Genomic DNA, 19,548 nt, shown 5'->3' on the forward strand with positions numbered 1-19,548 from the left:
TGTAATCTGACCTTGTAGTTATAAAAGTCTTAAGTAGACACATGAATTTCAGTTTTAAAACAGAAATAACTCACAGGCGGTCCAGGTGGTCCGGGTCTCCCGGGGGGGCCCTCGCTGCCCTGCATGGGATTATAGACCGCAATCAGTGGTTTAGACATTTGTACCCCAGGTCGTGAACAAGGCTGTGCTGGCTTGGAGAGTCATATCCTGAAATCAGCATGACCTGTCCTTTGGTTTCAGCCATGCAAAGCCTTAGTTAGCTTGGTGTTGTCCTTCGCCTGGGGCAACACATTTCTCAACCACAGGAAAAGTAAATGCCTTTTCTCATACCCATTCAGATTCTCCCTGTGGGAGGCCCAGGGATAGAGCTTATTTTTAGAAGGAGCTAGAACAACCCAGATGGAGTCCCGGACTTCAAGTGCAGCCTGGAGACCTCTCCCCAGGTGGGGGAGCAGGGCAGAGTCCCTGCAAGCCGGGGGGGCCCTCTGGGTCAGCCCCTCACTTTTAGCCTCACCTCCACCACCTTCCTCTGCTGGCTCCCATTCTGTAGATTCTATAGAATTTGACCAAAGTAGAAGAATCGCAACTTGTGTTGTGTCCGCAGGAGGAGAAACCTCTTTCACTTCTTCAATTAATATTAGAACTTAAAACCAAGTCAGTCAGGTCCGCAGAACAAAAGGGACTGTGGTGCAACACTGTTTAGGGGCAATGTTCTGTATGATTTAAACAGCCTCAGACATCCGGCTTGCTGGAGAAGCAGACTGAAAATGGAATTCATGATGCAGGAATTCAAGTTGAAACTTGAAAAATGGATTTCAGTTTTATTTTTATAGACAGAATGCTTACTGGTCCATAATAAGCAGAGGCACTTTAAGCAGTTCTTCTGTAAGTGTGCTTTTCTTTTAGAATAATAGCCTCACTATCAGGGGCAATGGCAAGAAACGGTTAATTAAAAAAGAGTCCAGAGAGAGTAAAATTCTTACAATGCCCAATAATTGAGGGATTTAAGTTTATTTCTGTAACTCTGATGAAGAATTTCATTCCAATATTCCCATTTTTTTCTCAGTAACAAAATAAAGTACCGTAAAAACCTTTTGCTTGTATCTTTATCAATAAAAATGAATTGTAATGTTTCTCTTGCCATGTATCTGCCTGAGAACAAGTGACAACGAGTATATTGTATCTTCTCCCAAACTGCTTTCATGGTGGCTCTCTCTCTAAGACATGTCATATTCTGCTGACTGTTGGCAGTGTCTTTCAGAGAATTATGTCACAGTTCTCGTGGACTATGAGAGAACAACAAACAAGGAAAAATGTGTGCCTATTGAAAAGACTTTTTTTTTCCTGGCACAAAAAAGTCCTATTTTCGTCCTCAATCGTGCCCCAAAGCTCATCTCAGTGTGGAATTCCCCTTAACTTCAAAAGGCAAATCTCTGATTGAATAATTTCCATAGAGAACAAAGAAAGAAGGGTTGTGGAAGGAGCTTGGGATACTGTCAGGGGAAAAATGTGCTGAGACTATCTAGAAAGAGCACGTGGTTGCTTTTCAAATTTTAGGGGACTACTTTTCTTCTTGATGCAATTATGACTCATTTTGGTCATTTTGGCATGGAAGCCACTTGAGTGGCCCCTGTGGACTTTTGATTCTTACTTTCCTAATCTGAGTAGCTAGTCTTATTCCACCCATTTGGTGGCTCTGTCTGGACTCACACTGTGGGGCCAACATAGATCCTAAATTGGGTAAACGTAGGAAGCCCTGTGGTCTTTCTGTCTGAGACTCCTGGGCTCCTGGTCCTCTCTTTTTACCACAGTCACCCATTTGTCCAATCGACTAGACTCCACAGGAAACAAGTTATCTTGGTTTCTTGGTGAATTTCCCCTAAAACTGTGAAAGGACAGAACTTAGATTTTCTCAGCAAGCCCTGTGGTTATTGGGATCCTGGTCCTGATGGCCACCAAGTTGTCTGAAGTCTTGGCACCTGCGGCTGGAACCCCCAGGTGCAAACTACCTTAAGCTGCCCGCCTCAGGAGGCCTCCCCACCATCCTTCTCCATAGTTGGGTGCCCAGTATCCTGAATCCAGACTGGACTTTTGCTCTATGGCACCAGAGTCCTGTTCACCCTTCCCTCTAGAAGCACATCTCCTGTGTTCAGACTAGTTTGGGGGCCTAGGTCCTTCCGAGCCCCCTACCAGAACAGCTATCCTCTGACATTGTTCCTCTCAGGTCCGGCATGACTTTACCGCCCTCTCTGTAAGTGACCCCACCTTGCCCCCACCCCAAGCCCCAGTCTGGGCATAAGCCAGGCTTCGCTTCTGTACCTTGTCACCCTTTGCTCCCGCGGGACCAGGATGTCCAGTTCTTCCCAACAGACCCTGTAAAACACAAAACTGAGTTTGTCACAGAAGCAACAACGAAATGGCCAAGGGGTATTGGAAGTGGGTTGGTAAGACTGATTCATTTTGAAGGTCACTGGATCCTAATTAAATCAGTCCTGCAAGCTTACAGTTCTTCAGGTGGATTCAGCAGCTGTATCCTGCTGATAAACTCTTGCAAGGGTAAAATGTGTATGTGTGGTGGCTTTTTCACCTTGGTGGACCACGTTTAATGACCTTAATTGGAACCTTTGATACATTCAGGAATTTAACCTTACTGTTTAAATGGCAATTTACATAACGTGATGCCTTCCTAAATGAGCTATAATGTTGGTAGCGATCAACATTTTAAATACTTCAGGATGCAGCAGAATTAACAATGCATATTAAGTTACAAGATCTGCATTTTACCAGTGGAAAATAAAATTTAATGTTAATTTTTCTTTGAGAATAGATTTAGCTATAATTTTCATAGTTCCTTTCACAACTCTCTTAGCTTTTAGTTTCAGTCTACAGTTTAAAGCCAGGTTTGTTCTACGTAACTGTGGTGAAAGCATAAATGATAACATTTTAATTGTGAGGAATCTATGATTCAAAACATTAAGGAATATGATTCCACTTCTATTTGTGTGGTAGATACCATTTGCTTAGGAATTTTAAGATGGGAAGAGCTGGAGAATTGAGACGAGTTGGATGGCTACATTTAGCAAATAAAGATATATTATTTGGGACAAACTTAATGCTAAAAATCATTTGTTTATATGAAATTCAAACTGAACTGCTGTCCTGTATTTTAACGGGCAGCCCTAGACTTGAGCTCCACTTTAATGAGAGGTTAGGTTTAGCAGGTGGGAAAGAAAAAGGGATTGTGTCTTAGGACAACAGTCTAACCAAAGATACAAATGCCTTGATGTTGTTTGAGGAGCAGAAAAAAAAAAGAGTGCTGGTTAAAGTGGAGGGTATTTAAATTCATGATAGGAATAAAAACAAACTGAATCTCAGAATTCTTGAGCCATTTTTCCCTCTAGAAAATAAATTCTTAGTTTCTGGAGCTTAAGAGGGTAATGGTGCAACCATCTGAAAATTGCTTCCGAAGGTTAACGCCCAAAAATTATAACTAAAAAGTAAAATGCGCTTTTACATGCCACTTCTGTTCAAATAGACCAGATTAATATAGACTGCTTTCTGGTCTGGCCAAGTCTGCGTGATCCTGAGCGACCTTACATAACGTGACCTGAAAACCTGGGGTGCTGGCTGCTGCCTCTCTAGGAGCAGCTGGGCCGTCTACACCGAGGCACAGAGAGCAAAAGGCAGTGGAGTATTAGTTCAACTAGCATCATCCCAGCAGGTGTGAACTGGGAGCGGGACTGTGTTAGCAAATACTTACCGGAGGTCCAGTTGGGCCTGGAGCGCCTGGAGTGCCTGGAATTCCTTGAAGACCCTGGAAGAGACAGTCTCTGTCATAAAATCTATTATATCACTGGAAACGAGGCATTTTAGTTCATCAACTATTTTCACAATTGAAAGTTAAACATCTCCCTTGGTTAATAGAGAAACATGATATATGTCCTATATCCCATTTTCAAAGATAAGTATGGCGAGCCAAAATGCCATGACATGGAATCTGTAACAAACATAACTTAATGTGTTTGGTGATTCATAGAGCATTTCTGATCTCATAGAGCCACCCCATTAACAATAGCATCACTGAGAATCCTGCATAGCTAAAGCATGGAAATACAAATTTCAGACTGGCAGAATGCCATCAATGAAATACATGATAACACTAATGCTTCATTCAGCTTGTGGAAGAATGGAATATGTTTTATGATATAATATTTAGTTTAGCTGGCCAATTCATTATAATATGAAATTTGGCTCACCAATGAATTTGAATTTAGAACCCCATTTAATGGCTTAGGCATAAAAGTGAATGGCTATCCCTTCCCTCTCCTCCTCGGATTCATACAATAATGCTAAATATACTGGATAGGGTGGAAGATGCTGGCTGCTACATTTATATATTCAAGGAAGAACTGGCAAGATTAACTGGTAACTTGTGCAATTAGTCTTGTTCCTTTACTAAGTGTGCCAGCAACAGAATATCTGTTATTTAAAATCCATACTATGAAATAGTTTGCAATGATTAAAATCATGTTTAGCAGACTATTGAATAACATGGAAAAATAAAGTTTGCAAAATGTTATGCAGAGTAAGGTCCAAATTATTAAGAAATGGTAAATGTGTCTCATAACAGAAGAGAATGACAGAGGTTCACAGTGCCTTATCAGGAAATATTGCTGTCAGATGTATTTCAGAATACTGAATTTTCAGATTTTTTACAAAGATAGCACAGTGATAATACTGGATTTTCTGTAATGCTCCCAGTGGCATGTGGGACCCTCTAACAAACACAACTATTTCTGTAGCTAAACATATAATATTCTCACCAAATAGGATATGTAGACCAGCTCCATAAGTTCAAGTCAGATTTTGCTGCCAAATGAATTTGGTGCAAACCTGTAAAAACTTTCTAGGGTTTTCAGAGGCTTTTGAGCTTTGGAATTATAGATGAGGGGTTGTGAACCATAATATTACTATGATCAACAACCTCCCCCACCCCAAGCAGTGAAAGTAAGGATAACTTTTATGTTTTTCTGCTTTTGTGTATTTCCCAAAGTTTCTATAATGGATTCAGATGACTTCTATGATCAGAATAATTTAGGTACTTTTATATACTCTTGTTAGTTCAGATAACCATACTATGTATCAAGGTCTAGATTCAAGGGTTCCACTCATTCAGGATTTAATTGTCTTCATTGGGTAAGTCGTTTTCTATTGCCAGAGGATTCATTGTTGTAATAAAATTCCTTTGCCTTTTACTGTGATGAAATGTGCACTTTTATACACATTATAAATATTAGGTGATGTGACCAATGGTAAAATTACTGCATATTTATTTACAAGGGTTCTATAGAACCAAGGATCTAGAGGATAAAGGTTCTGTGCATCAATGGGATCAAGGACCGAGCTCTCCCAGGCCTGTGCATCTAAAGTCAAATGGAATCATATGCTACTTTAGGATTTTTCATGTGACATAATATGAAGAAACACTGAAAAGAATCTTGAATATGCTAAATTCCTCATGTAATAGGTCTTGGGTAAAATTTTAGTATGCTGGTGTTAAGGAATGGGGATGTATTATTTCTTCAAGACAACATCCTCATTGGCAGTGCTGTGTGTGCATTGTGTGAAAGCACATATGCATACATGTGGACAGTGCACATCCTATTGCATTGAGTCTTTTTATTTCCTCACCCTTAACATGTTCGTGGTTTATAAGTGTAAAGAAAATAAATTTCCTTCGGGAATAGCACCTCTAAATGACTGTAGATTACAATTGTGATCCCACAAACTGCTTTATTTCTGAACACCCACATTTCCATAAAATTCTCTCTGTATGTACATGTGTAAGATACACGTATACATACTTTTTTCTTTTTTTTTGCTACTTTTAGTCTCCAACACTGAATCAGTCTAAAGAATGCTGAGTGAGTCTTTAGGTAGTCTAATTTATAAGCTTGGGACTCTTTAACCTTTGATAACCACATTAAACTTTAAAATAAACCTCAGTCTATAAATAAAAAAATATCACTCTCAGCAGTCTTTCTCTGAAGAAGCTGAAGTTTTGTAGTAAGTGTAAAAGTTACTATGGTTGCATAAAGGGCAGTAAGATAATTTTAGAAGACAAGCTGGTCATTAAAGAAGACATACATATTAAAGAGCAGAGCAGGCAATTTAGCATATAGTGCCAAACTAAAATACAAATTAAAATTTATTGCATAGACACTCAGGGATCACCAGACTTAAGTTTTTCCCTGGTCTCATATTTTGATTTGAAAGCCCTAGCTCAGTTGCTATCAAGAATATTTATTTTTTCATTGTTATAATTTATGGCTCACAGTTTTTTTTCATGTCCTATTTATCAATTATTTTCCTGAAATGATAAAGGAAGACCTGCATTCCAAGCAAGAATTCACTCTATGACAGGTGAATCTTGTTCAGTGTCTTATAAGTTGCTTTGTTGAGTGTGAAACAGTTACAAAAAATGTAGAAGATTTCACTTTTCTAAGCATAATGAACAGGTAGTTCCTCTTAGTTCCCAAATAGATTAAACTGAGGACATAGTTTTTAGAAGTCCTCAAAGAGATGGGATGTCCCTCTATATCATTTCCACTAAGAGTAGGACATTTGAGATTTTGTATGATTAGATATTATGTATATATTAAAATACAGAGTTTATTGGCCAGTTGGGAATATGTTCTTAGTCAAAGTTTCATTTATTCAAATCAATAAATTATAATTTCAGGTAGCCTCTGAGTCCTAGTAGAAATCAAGATGACATCCACCTCCATGTGACCCCCTCGAAAGACCTAACTGAGCTAGTGTATTACTTCAGGTTTATTCACATTATTCAAGTAACTGAAGAGAATCTCCTTCTGAACTTGCTGGAATTCCCCATATAATAAGGATCTTATGCAAAATTTTGTGTATACAGTGTGAAAGAATTGGTAAGGTGTACAGTGTTCCCCCCTTATCTGTGGTTTAACCCTTGTGGTTTCAGTTAGCCATGGTCCACAGCAGTCTGAGGCAGCTGACCCTCCTTCTGACATGTCAGGAGGTCAGCAGTCACCTACAGCTCGGTCACCATGCCTGCGTCATTCACCTCATGTCATCTCATCACACAGGCATCTTATCATCTCATGTCATCACAAGAACAGTGAGGACAGTCCAATAAGATATTTTGAGAAAGAGAAAGAGAGACCATATTCACATAACTTTTATAACAATTTGTTGTCATTGTTCTATTCAATTATTCTTGTTAATCTCTTACTGTGTCTAATTTACAAATTAAACTTTATTATAGGTATGTATGAATAGAAAGAAACACAGTATCTATATGGTTTGTTTTGGTACTATCCTCAGTTTCAGGTATCCACCGGGGGTCTTAGAATGTATCTCCATGGATACGGAGAGACTCCCTACTTCAGAAAGAGCACCAAGAAATCCTGGGGCAACAGTAACTGTAGGCTTCAGTTCACCAGGAGGGTAAGATGTCCTGCAGGATCAATAAAAACTTACTTCCAATAAATTTAACTTGGAGTCACTTATAAAACACCTGAATTCCAATTTCCTGATCTTTTGTTATTACCTTCTCAATTGCTTTTAAAGCCTACTTCTTGAATTGAGGCCCTTAAAAGCTATTAGACTATAAAATCAGATATTGTACTTGAACTTGAGTGAAACTTTCTGTGGAGCAAGAAGAAGCAAAGCTCAATAACTTATTTTGAAAATAAAATACCTTAACTGTTTAATTTATGGATAAAAATAAATGTCATATCTCTTTGTTGAATTTTTAACTTGGAAAAACACCAAGCCAATCCGCACAATTTTCTAGAATAGAATCAATATTAAAAACAATAACATGATGGTAATTTGTAACGTACTATTTCAATATAACGCCCACTCAAAGGGTAGATCCCCTTTATACTGTTACGATTTCCTGCCCTAACATCAAGGTTAATATATGCCAGATGGCTTACTTACTTTCACTTATCAAAACTGTTTAAACTAACAACAGTTCATCATCCTAATTGGTTTTTCTAAGAGTTAATGTGAATTATGCAGAAAAGAACTCTATCCTGGGCATCGCCATGGCTTAAAGTCAGAAAATTATACCATTGCCTCAAAAGACATTTGACTTTGAACCTTAGATGTCAGCGGATCTGAATTAGTCCAATCAGATCCTTTTAATTACATTTTTTCTTCCAAGAGTTTGAAAGGTGAGCAGAGACACTGACAAAGCAAAGGCCCTGAGACTGGGTTGGAGTGGCGTCCCAGGGCAGTTCAGCGGAGCTGCCCTGAGCCCCAGGCTGGTTGTTCCAGCACTAAGCCACCCCTCCCAGCCACGCTGGGCTTCTTTTCAATATTTCTCTCCTTGTTTTGACCATGAGAGAACTGGACTTGTTATCTGCTCCAAGAAAACAGAAACATATTAACTGACATGTTCACTTTGTGCTTTAATTTTCTTGTTTCAAAAACCAGACCGCCGGTAATAAACATCAATATATTATTTAAAATGTGTGAACCTTTGGAAAACACTAAAGTCTTGTTTTAATTTGGTCTAGCACTACACACGAGCTGCAGAAAAACCAGTGTTCTTCCTCTGCTGAGTCACAGAAAGATGGACAGGAGGGCCGCGTTACGGGAGAAGCGTCTCTTACCTCGTCGCCTCTGTCCCCAGGAATCCCCGGGTAGCCGCGCTCTCCTTTGCTTCCCTAAAAAGGCAGTAAGTTCGGCGAGTGCGCTCAGTCATTTTGTCATCTTTCCGAACAACGACAAGATCCCTTCCCACTTGGGGCATGCAATTCAGGGATGTGATTTGGACAGAGTCAGGCAACAGATACATGACGTTTGCAAATGGCTTTTACACCACTTTTCCGGAATATGTTTATAAAAAGTAGTGTATTTTAAAATGGATTTCCTTGTTTCACGCTGAACTGAACGCACGTAGCCCGGAGGAGGGAGGAGAGACGGCGTACCTTGGGTCCCTCTCTGCCTGGGGTTCCCGGAGGGCCCCGCGGCCCCGCGTCGCCCTAGAGGACAGAGCAGTGACCGACGTGAGGGAGGCGCCACGGGTGACCCCCCGGGGCCGCCACCCCTCGGCTCCCTCCTCACCTTCCCGGCGCTGGAATCATGCTTCCCAGGGTCGCCAGTGCCACCTTCCTCTCCTTTGTTGCTCTTCAGCCCGGGGACACTGGCTTGGCAGTTGCCACAGAAGTTCTGGTGAATATGAACATAAGGTCACTGAAAGAGTCACCCAAGTAGCCTATACAGGCAAGGTTTGAGCAGATTCGAGGTCCTGTCTGAACCTTCCTCCGAGAACCTGTGCGTCTTAGGGCACTAACTACTCCCAGACACTGAGCTTATCCAGCCCGAAAAGACTACCCGTTGTGAGATTAAAAACTACGTTATGACACTAGTCAGCGCTACCTGTTGATGATATTGGTGAGCTTCGATTAAAAGAAAAAAGCATGTATGGTGATATTTAAATGGAAAATCCCAAATAAATAAGGAAATGATGCCTCAGTCAAGAACACAGCCAGAGTTTCAAAAGCTTAGCAGCGTGTTTTAAGAGGGAGGTGGTAAAAAAGTTTGGAATAACCAGAAGATTACAGAGCTCATACGACCAATAGCAGCAGGCATGAAAAAGAAAGCAAGGGGCGAAAAGCTGAGAAAGAAGGATTTCTTGTTTTGAGAACAAAATTAGTTGGAGAACCCCATACACAGTTTACCGACATTTTATTTGTCAGGGGAGGCACTCATATGAAAAATAATTGCTTGAGTGACTTGGACTTGACTTCAAACCCAAGTGCAGACAGGAAATCTAATAGAATCCCCTTTCCACTGCCTTCTCTGGAACCTTTAGTTGATCTGGAAACGCTTGAATTTAAGTGTCTGAGCTCACAAGATAAACTTCTTATCACACTGCTGAAGAAAAACTGTGTGTGAAAAGCTCTCTAAAAGCTCATTTTTAAATAAATTGTTAGAATACGAATATGATCAGGAAAGGCATAGAATAGGGACCACTGAACAGGGGAGACAGTTTAATTTTAACAGTTGACAGACGGGTGGGACAATATAAGCCTCTGTTCTTCCATCCTTTTCCCCAAAGGGAAGAAGCTGTAGACAGGAAAGGGGGCTGAGAAGTTAGTTGAAAGCCCATGGCTATTCAAGTTCAGCGTTTTGGCCCCATGGAATACCAGCTAAGTCTGATCCAAAAATAGGCTCCTTGGAGGGCTAATTTTGTGTGGTACTGAAAAGGTTCTGAGGCAGTTTGTCTAAAAAACGCTGGGTTAAAGAGCACACTCTTCACGGCGGGGCCTCTTAGAGCTGGGATGCAGAAAAGGCGGCTGGTGTGTGCAATGGATCCCAAACTATATGTATTAAGAAATACATATATATAATTGTAGAAACGCAGCTTAGGATATCTGAAGAATCTGAAAAACTATGCAGAGAGAGAGAGAGAGAAGCCTGAGGACTAAGAGAACCAAAAAGGTTTCCATATTTCAATAAGTATGAAGAAAATGAATTATTGTATCTGTAGACAAATACGTATGGCATGTCAACATAGAGCAACATTTTAGAATGGCTTACTCAACTGATTGTTTTCACAAAGCATTAAAAAAGTTGTCAGTCATTATGAGCCCATTAGAAACCTAAAGAAAACAAGGTCAGGGTTATCATAATGGTAAACTAAGGGAAAGTGGATTTCATTAAGGTTCTTGAAAAAACATCTTAAGATTTTCTTATGGAGAGAACGAAGATGCATAAGTTATTGGCCAATGCACAGTGTTGTTCAAAGAGGGTTTGACTCACAGATCAACCTACAGGAAGGTCCTTGAAGGGATATCATTTGGGCCTGGGATTATGTCAGTCCCTTGCCACACTTTAATTAAAGATATTTTTGATAACAGAAAGCAGGATGATCAAGTTTTCTAAAGACTCAAGACAGGGAGAGAGAGTTAACGTGTTGGGTAACAGGATCAGTATTAAAAATTACATTATTAGGTTGGCCTAGTAGATCCAATCCCCAATCTAAATCCCTGTTTTTAGACTTTGCTTTGGGGAACTACATGCTTCCTCCTTCTACTGAGTATGGTTTTTGGGGACTATCAGTCGAGTGTCCTGCCCAGCTCTCAGCAGGCAGCCCCTCTGCGTCTCAGATCTCAGCGAGAGGATGTGGACATGGGACACTACAGGGATGCCGCCCCGGGGAAGCTGTCAATCTTCCGCCCTGAGACCCTGGAGCCTGGCTTCTCTCCTCGTCACAGCTGTTCAGGCTTCTCGACTACCCCATGAGCCACACCATATTCTCTCAGGATAGTCACGTCTGTTTAAGTGCATGCATTTCTGACCCTTAAAGAACCCTGCTGATTCTGGGATGGTGTAACTCTTACAGTCCGATCATTTCCTACACTACTGCCCTTATAAATGAACCTAGGACAATGTCGGAGGACCTGTGTTCTATGTTAATAACACACTAGCTTTGCAACTCCACGCAAGTTGCTTACTGCTCGGAACTTCAGTCTCTCATCTACAGACTGGAGATAGTATCATAGCCTCAGCTCACGGGATTATTGTGAAGATTAAGTGAGACGATATAAGTAAGGCAGCACATTGCTTGGCATAGAATTGTAGCTCAGTGAATATAAGCTCTTCCTGAAGCACCCATAAGTATTCCTTTCTGACTTATAAGAAAATGTTGGCTTTTGCAGGTCTTAAAAGTCCCTCTAATATAATTTTATATTTATATTCATATCTACATTTATATTTATATATCTAGTCTCAAAACTTTAATCACCTAACAAATACATATACTAGAATTCTTGAGTCTTTTGAATTCAATTTAACAAATATTCCTACCTGTATACTACTATGTAAGTTACTGCTCAAACTGTTGAGCTATATGCAAGAAATATAAAATAAATCACATATACACACATATAGTCCAACGGTGCGTGTATTTATATGCATGGGTATACACATATATACTGTCTATTCATACATAGACATAAGACACATAAGGTTTGAGTAAATGAACAGTCTGGGTTCACCTAATCTTAGCATACCACAAATAAACATGTGGATACACAATCTTGTAACTATCCTATTATCATTCTCTCCCATCTGTTTTACAAATAAAATACAGGGAAGTATTAGAGAAGAAATGGTAGCAAGACTTATTCCCTATGAGATGCATAATAGGTAGAGATAGCTTATATTTAGTAGAGTAACAGGTATTAGGGAAATGGTGGCTTTGGAATTTTGTAGCTCATTTTGTAAACTCCCATGACATCAAAACGCAGCCTTGCAAGTTAGCCGTTTATTGAACACCACTGGTTTTCTTCCTGGGACTGGCCAGGGCAGACACAGTGAGAAGTATTAGGTTTCACAATGGTGAGCTAAGGACACTATTCCTTCCCTGCAGCTCATCTCAAAGCTACCATCTCCCGGCCCAGCTCCTCGACACCCAAAATGAGAGGGAGGTAGAGAAGACGAGAGAGGAAGGATTAATATATGCAGTACAGGATTCACAAAGATATGGGTTCATTTTTCTAAAAGGATGTTCTGCTACTTAAAAATTGAATTTTAGTTCAGGCTACAAAATTAACTCAATTTCTGGTAAAGATTTCCTTTCGGACTTTTCCTAGAAACTAACACATAATTTCTTACATAGCAACAGAGTACCTTGAGCAAGACACCGATGTCTCCCAAGAGAGGAAGTGCAATCTGTGGTTCAGGGGAAAAAACAAATACATGTATTTGTACACATACATGCACACAATACAACACAAACACATAATACGATGTGATAATTTTCCTTGAAAGACCATGTCGCTTGAGATTTGCCATGGGGCTCCTAAGAACATCACTATTAGAATGGTTGGCTTAACATAATGTTTCTGTCAAGAAATGGACACATGGCACTGACAGAATCATACTGATGTTTGAGAAAGTCATTATTCCTCTACTGTGATGAACACACAAACACACACATAGCGTTGTTTTGATTTTGCATCTCAATTTCAGATTTTATGACACTGTAACCTTTCTGCCAACCTAATGTGCAAGTGGTTTTAAATAATACATAAAGGTAAATCATTTATTAAAAGGAAATCATTCCTCTGCCAAGCAAATTATCAGGCTGTTGAGAAATAAGAGAAGTACAAGATGGATTTGCCCTAAGGTCTTTTCTCACTGAAGTTCAGAAGAGCCTGTGGTGGCTTAAAGGATGGCCAAATAGATGCTGAGGGGAGTTTTGGACTCATGTTTTAAAATGTCAAAGAGACACTGTAAACCTAGGTAATGCTTCACAAGATTCCCAGATGATGCACACATGATTCACTCCACGGTGTAGCTAAATTAAGGCCAAAATATGCCTCTGCACATAGTTTATAAAACCCAACCAGTGTGGGAGGGAGAAAGATTTGTGAGGTTTAGAACTGAGAAGCCAGATTTTGGTTTTATTATATAGAACTCTTAGTACAATGTCATGTACCATATGGCCTCTCAAATTATAACTGCAGAGTCTGAAGCAATTTAAAGGGATTTCACTGTCGCTCAAAGCAAGGTTTAACCTAAAATCAAACTTTGGAACACACATTTAGTTCCTAAACCCATTTTTTAAGAGCCTATACAAGCCAGTTTTTGTAATTGAAGCTTTTCAGCCTTTTAAAGCCACAGAACCAAAGAATATATATCACACTGTAGCTAACTTATCTGCAAACTTTCATTTAGAAAAATGAAATTCATTTAGTCACAAGCATTAGAAAGAACAGAAATTGTGGCTATATATTTTTAACTCCATTTTCCATGGGATTCAGACATTATATGCCAAGGATCAGCCAGGGGCAAAATTGTACAGCTGCATTATACCCTTAGGAAATAAGTGTTCGCCACACATAAAAAGATGCTGACACAGCTTTAATTATTTCCCCTCTGCAAAATAATGGGGGGGATAAACAAAATCACCAAGCAGTCACTGAGCCTTCCAGTTAGTCTGGACAGCCACATTTGCTTGGTAGGCTGTTTGGCTTCTGGTTGCATTAAAGACAGACAAATCAGAAATGGTCTTCTGACATACCGGGTCACCTGGGGGGCCTGGCAGACCTGGCTTTCCATCCCTTCCTGGGGGTCCCTGAAAACAGAAGCATCACCTTCAAGTCTTTGCACAGTGGCACAGGTGCAGATTAAAATGGGGGTGGGGGATGTGGGGAGGAGAAGGTAAAACTGGTCCTTACCTCGGTCCCCGGAGTGCCCGGAGCTCCTGGCAATCCAGGGAGACCTCGAGGACCCTGGGAGAGGGGGAGATGAGTCACTTACGAGGACAAGCTTTCAGTAATCTCCCCCAAGTAAGCAAGCCGGATTTGCTGTGCCAAATAACTTGGTTAAGTAGCTTACCTGCATACCTGGCGCTCCAGCTGGTCCTTGGGGGCCCTGAGGAGAATGAGGTCCAATTATCAGAATTCTGCCAGGAATGTCCGTAAGTTACCCAAGTGTTATTAAGGGCGAAGTATTGTGATTTCCTTAGTGGAGCGACAGGGCTTGCCACCATGCACACCCTGAAAATGCTCCGCCAAGTCAGCCAAGACTTTTGGGGACAGTAAACACTTAGGCAGATGCTCATTGCTAGAAACATGAGTGTGGTTTCGCTCAGATGTCTGGGATGTCTCCTGAGTACCATCTGGCCTGTCCCTCCACGAAAGCACAGACTCCACGTCTAACATCTGTTCAGCAACTGGCTGGGCTCGGGTCACCTGGCTCGGGGCCGCCTTTCCTTGCTGCTTCCCTCTCTGCCTCATTTCTCTTTTTGATGAAATTGCTGGAGCCAGTCACAGGTGTAGGGACTAAAACACCCATCAGTTATCCTTTCCTATTTTAGCAAATTGGAATTGGGGGTAACTAAAATGAGGCTGGGGGATTACTGGTGAACCTAGTGACCCCAGCTCTGTGCCTGTGACCTAAGCGTGGACACTAAACCAGGAATTGGCAAGCCAGCAAAGAGTTGGTTTCCCAGCGGCTGACTTCAGTAATGGTTCCTTTCCTATTTTTAAAAATAAATGCATCACTGTTATTATCAAAGCTACTTCTTGCTCCCCTTCTGTTTATACTGTGTAAAGGTATTTTTTATTGTTGTTGTTTTGTTTGGCTTCCACCTTGCTCACAGACCTAATAACTTCCCAATATACTTTTTTTTTTTTTTTACCATCTCCAATGGTCTTTTATATTCTTGTCCTGGAAAATCAAACACCCACACAACATAGCCATTCCTTCTTCACATCTTTTAGCTTTCATGATAACTTCACTACAAGGCCAATTTCCCGAATTAATATCATTAGAGTAAGCATTTGTTTCCACTTTTCTTGTCCCAGAATCTTTTACGTTTTTTCACAGTAAATAAAAATTTTCTTTCTTACCACTATTTAGTCAACAAGTACACATAAAGTGCTCTTAATTATCAGGCTATCCTTATAGTTAAAGTATGTAAAAAAACCTGCCCATTCCTTGTCTTAACTGTGAAAAACACCTATTCTTTCTTTTGAAGATATCGTTTAGGGATCTCATTTATGTGTACTCCATTCACTTTAAATATTAACTTATATTTTATTCTAGTTAAAAACAAACATAATATATGATCACCTAGTATCAGGCATTCTTATAATTTTACAAACATTCATTTGTATTTTTAAATCTATAAAATAGAGGAGTAAAGCATTAAACAACTGCTTCTAACCAGAATCAGTCTATGTACAATGAGTGGGTGTTGGGCCGGCAGTGGGCACCTTCTCTGTGTTTCTCTGTGATGTCACCTCAGTGCCCATTAATTTTCTACCTGTGATGAGTGTTTGTACTTCCTCCTTTGACCATTTTATTCTTTCCTTCCTGCTCAAATTTGTCACTGGATTTTTCTTTCATGGTATTGGAATCAACTGGGTTTCAAAAACTCGATTGCATTCCACTTACTGTTCGGCCAGGCATTCCTGCCCCTGGGAGGCCTCTCTCACCAGGGGGTCCGTGGACGCCAGCAAGTCCTCTTTCGCCCTGTGCATTGAGAAGCAACTGTTAGTTCCAAGGCTCAAGGGGCATGGATTTTCTGGCTGTATTTTTTTAGATATTAATTCTTTTAAAATTATCTATCATATTTTTATACCTTTGGCCCACGTGGACCAGGTGCTCCAGGATTTCCATCTAATCCCTAAAAGAAAAAGAAAGGTGAAGACATTAATTTTTCTAAAAAGGTTAAAAACATCCTAGAAGTCACGACACCAAAGTGTTTCACTCCACTTCATCTTTCTTGAATAAACCTTTTTCTGTAAAAGAATAAAGAACAGAAAATACAAATTTCACTAGGTTATAGATTTTGTAATAGTTACTTTAAAAGATAAGATGTTTTCATCTTTAAAATGAGGCATCTGATCCTGAGAACTATTTATTATTATTAATTAGTATAAAGGTCAAGGGGGATAAGAAAAAAAAGGTACGTGACATAGGAATATTGGTTATTTAGATTTCCTAGCTGTCCAGTTTCCTATGTCCTGGGAATAGCCTGGGACATGAGGACATTTTCTGGAAATGACTGCCTATGGCCATACCTGTAGGGCTTCTGGAAGGGAAATTTCAGGCAGTTCTTCTGTTTTAGCATAGTGTCCTAGGAAGGCTTATCATTTAAAACTAGTGTATCTTACTAGGTTCCATAGATTCCCAGAAATTTGGGGAGGGCCTATGAATCTTCCAAAATTGTATGTGAACTAGTGAGTGTAGGAGCATTTTCTTAGAAGAGAGCCCTTTGCTTGCATCAAATTTCCAAAGACATTAGACCTCTGATCTAAACAATAAGATGGATATTTCTTTTCCTTGTGATCTGATATTGGGAACATACCAACGGTTCAGTGATGAGTTTCAGGATAAGTATTAGTAAAGGGCAGGTACTTACCGGCTTCCCTGGCAGGCTTTTCCCTGGAGGACCAGCCTCACCTTTCACACCTGGCAGCCCAGGAGGGCCTGTCATCCCACCTGGATCTCCCTGAGGAAAATAGGGGAAGGGTCTTCATCACTCAGGCTCACGGGGAAAGGGGTGGAGGTGCTAGTTTCCCTTGTTTCAATTTCTCAATCTCAGTAAGACTCTCATAAGAAGTCATCATTCTCATTCACTCATTCAGCGCCAGGCACTGTTGCAGCCACCTTAAATGTGCTTGGATTTGTAGTGAGTTATGTTACATTATGCATCATGACGTATGTATATAAATATATGCACAAGCAGGCCTCTATTCATAAAGATCTTTAGATGATCTCTGTGTTTTCTTTAAGTTATTCCCCAGTAATGGTTCAACGTTAATATCCTATTTCCCTGTAGACACCAAGAAACAGGACCAGAGAGACTGAGACTTCTTAGGTCTTTACCAGAGGCAGTAGCTGAGCCTGAAGCAGCCTTTCTGAGTCCCGAGAGCTTCATCTCCAAGTCACTTCTTTTACCACATCGTGTTTCTGTGCCAGAACGAGGCCCTTCACACACACCATTCACACCTAATTCAGTGACCGGCTATCCGCTGCACCATCCGGGCAGCCTGGTCCTGCCTTTCTGCTCCCCTAGCTTCCTTCGGATCCTCTTCTCTTCCCCCCACCTAGCTCTTAACACACGGGTGAGTGCGACGGAAGCCGTACCTTTTCTCCTTTAACACCTGGTTTCCCGGGGACGCCGTGTTCTCCTGGCAATCCCTGGAGAATTCATAATGAAAGGGAGGGGAGAGAGCAATCAGAACACCTGTTATCATCATAGTATGTCTGTGAATCTTTGTCAGGATTACAGATCTTTAATGAATAAACTGAATAAACTGTACAGGGATGGATTGATTTTGGCCTAGGAGACGGAAAACCTTTAAAGAAAACACGTGACTTGTTGTTTCAAGTGAAATAATGTGGATGTAATGGGAAAGAGCTAAATAAGGGAGAATTAAACCAAATCTGCATCCATATCATCTCCAAGAAGGCATCGGGGAGGGTGGCCGGTGCATCTTATGATTCAGAGGACAATGGGTAAGTCGAAAATAAGTTTTACTATGACTTCCCAACAGCGGCTCTTCCCCTTCGGATTTTATTCTCTCTTACCTCCTGTTACTATCACCTGATCTCACTTCCCAGGTGTCTGTGGCTGCACCTCTCTCTTTGTAAGCATTTTCTCTTTTTTGGTAAGACCTCTCCACTAGGGACACCTGTGACGGCTCACCAAGTGGTTTGGGGGAACAACAAAAAACTTTGCTCCATGCCCTGAGTGTTCAAAGTGTCAGGCAGACCAGATGAGCTGAAAGGTCGGCCTCTGGAAGCTGAGTCAGGGAGCGCAGGGAGAGAGCAAAGGTCATGGGCTGTTCCCAAGAGGATGGGAAAAGGACAGAGTCTCATAGCAGTGGAGAGGGTCCTGGAATCGTGGTGCGACAGAGATTGGTTTCCAAGAACTTATGTCCAGAAATTTTTCTTGTTTTGCTTAAGTGAGGACTGATGGTTAAGACTAATGGTCTCAGCTCCCAAGTTGTCAGAAGGCTAGGCTGGGGAGCTTGTCCCTGGGACAAAAGGCTTACCAAGCAGAATGGATAGAAAAAAGTGCATTTAAAGGGTGTGATTGTGTGTGTGTGTGTGCGTGCATGTGGGTGTTGTTGGGGAACATCCTTGAGAAGACATGACCTGTGAGCTGGACCCCAGGACCTGGAGGCTTGTCCCATTCCCTCCCCTGTCCTTGGAAGCTGGCTTCACTTGCCTTGCCTGGTCCCAGAGGCTGCCGAAGAACATAGCCTTGAAATATTGATGTGGTATTGATACCATCTGGACAGTGTATGTGCTGAACCTAGTTAAGGATTCTACGAAACCTTTTCAGATTTGGTGCATGGGTACTGAGATCTCTTGTCTTGCAGTTGCCCAAGACAAGCCTTGTGTGTAAGTTCACTTGCATATTAAACCTGCCTCTTACCAGTCTGGGGCGGTCTGCCTCTTTCTCCATCTCTCCCTGCCCTCCGTGTGCGGGGGCTGGTTTCAGATTACACCTGGGAAGTGCCAGACCAATGTGTGTGTGTGTGAGACTGGGAGAAACTAGTGAGAGAGCTGGGTTATAATGCAACCTGAGGACCTTTCTCCAACCGATTTACAGAATTATTTTCAGGCAGAAGACTTGCCTTTTCAGGAGACTCTGGGAAGAAAACAACAGGAGCTTTGGGGTGTCTTTTTTGGATGGAGAATTGAACCAAATGTCATGCATGATGGAAATGCTTTTTCCTTACTTCTTCTGATGTTTCCGAAATTCTTTATTGTTGGTGCGCCAGTGACAAGTATCTCCCCAATAATGATTTAGTTAACTGTAGTTCCAAAGGCCAATTTATTAAGCTGATGATATTCAAAAGGACCTCACCTGCACATATGAAGGTATTAGCTTCCTGGCAGCCCCCGACACTAGTGGCCATCAGTTTTAGGGGTAGAGATGACCCACATCTTTGGAAAATGTGGTGTGACTCAGTCACATGAACAGATGTTGACATTCTTTAAGACACAACTCAGTCCCAATTTAAT

At 41.0% G+C, this 19,548-nt stretch overlaps 1 protein-coding gene across 6 annotated transcripts in view; it reads right to left on the reverse strand.

Annotated features, from left to right (window-relative positions):
• Nucleotides 1–19,548, reverse strand: part of COL19A1 (collagen type XIX alpha 1 chain) — a 286,095-nt gene that overhangs the window by 45,095 nt on the left and 221,452 nt on the right. For all 6 annotated transcript variants that reach the window (XR_012125983.1, XM_073224021.1, XM_073224019.1 and 3 more), the window contains 14 exons: nt 17,659–17,712; nt 16,931–17,020; nt 16,148–16,192; nt 15,961–16,038; nt 14,398–14,433; nt 14,238–14,291; nt 14,081–14,134; nt 12,685–12,726; nt 9,112–9,216; nt 8,976–9,029; nt 8,658–8,711; nt 3,761–3,814; nt 2,320–2,373; nt 75–119 (listed from right to left, as the gene is read on the reverse strand). Coding sequence is in view for 5 of the 6 variants with exons in the window: in XM_073224021.1 (XP_073080122.1) it covers nt 75–119; nt 2,320–2,373; nt 3,761–3,814; nt 8,658–8,711; nt 8,976–9,029; nt 9,112–9,216; nt 12,685–12,726; nt 14,081–14,134; nt 14,238–14,291; nt 14,398–14,433; nt 15,961–16,038; nt 16,148–16,192; nt 16,931–17,020; nt 17,659–17,712 (819 nt within the window). In the remaining variant the exon portion in view is untranslated. The remainder of the gene's footprint in view (nt 1–74; nt 120–2,319; nt 2,374–3,760; nt 3,815–8,657; nt 8,712–8,975; nt 9,030–9,111; nt 9,217–12,684; nt 12,727–14,080; nt 14,135–14,237; nt 14,292–14,397; nt 14,434–15,960; nt 16,039–16,147; nt 16,193–16,930; nt 17,021–17,658; nt 17,713–19,548) is intronic.

The sequence above is a fragment of the Manis javanica genome, chromosome 16 (assembly GCF_040802235.1).
Source record: "Manis javanica isolate MJ-LG chromosome 16, MJ_LKY, whole genome shotgun sequence".
Taxonomy (NCBI): Eukaryota; Metazoa; Chordata; class Mammalia; order Pholidota; family Manidae; genus Manis; species Manis javanica.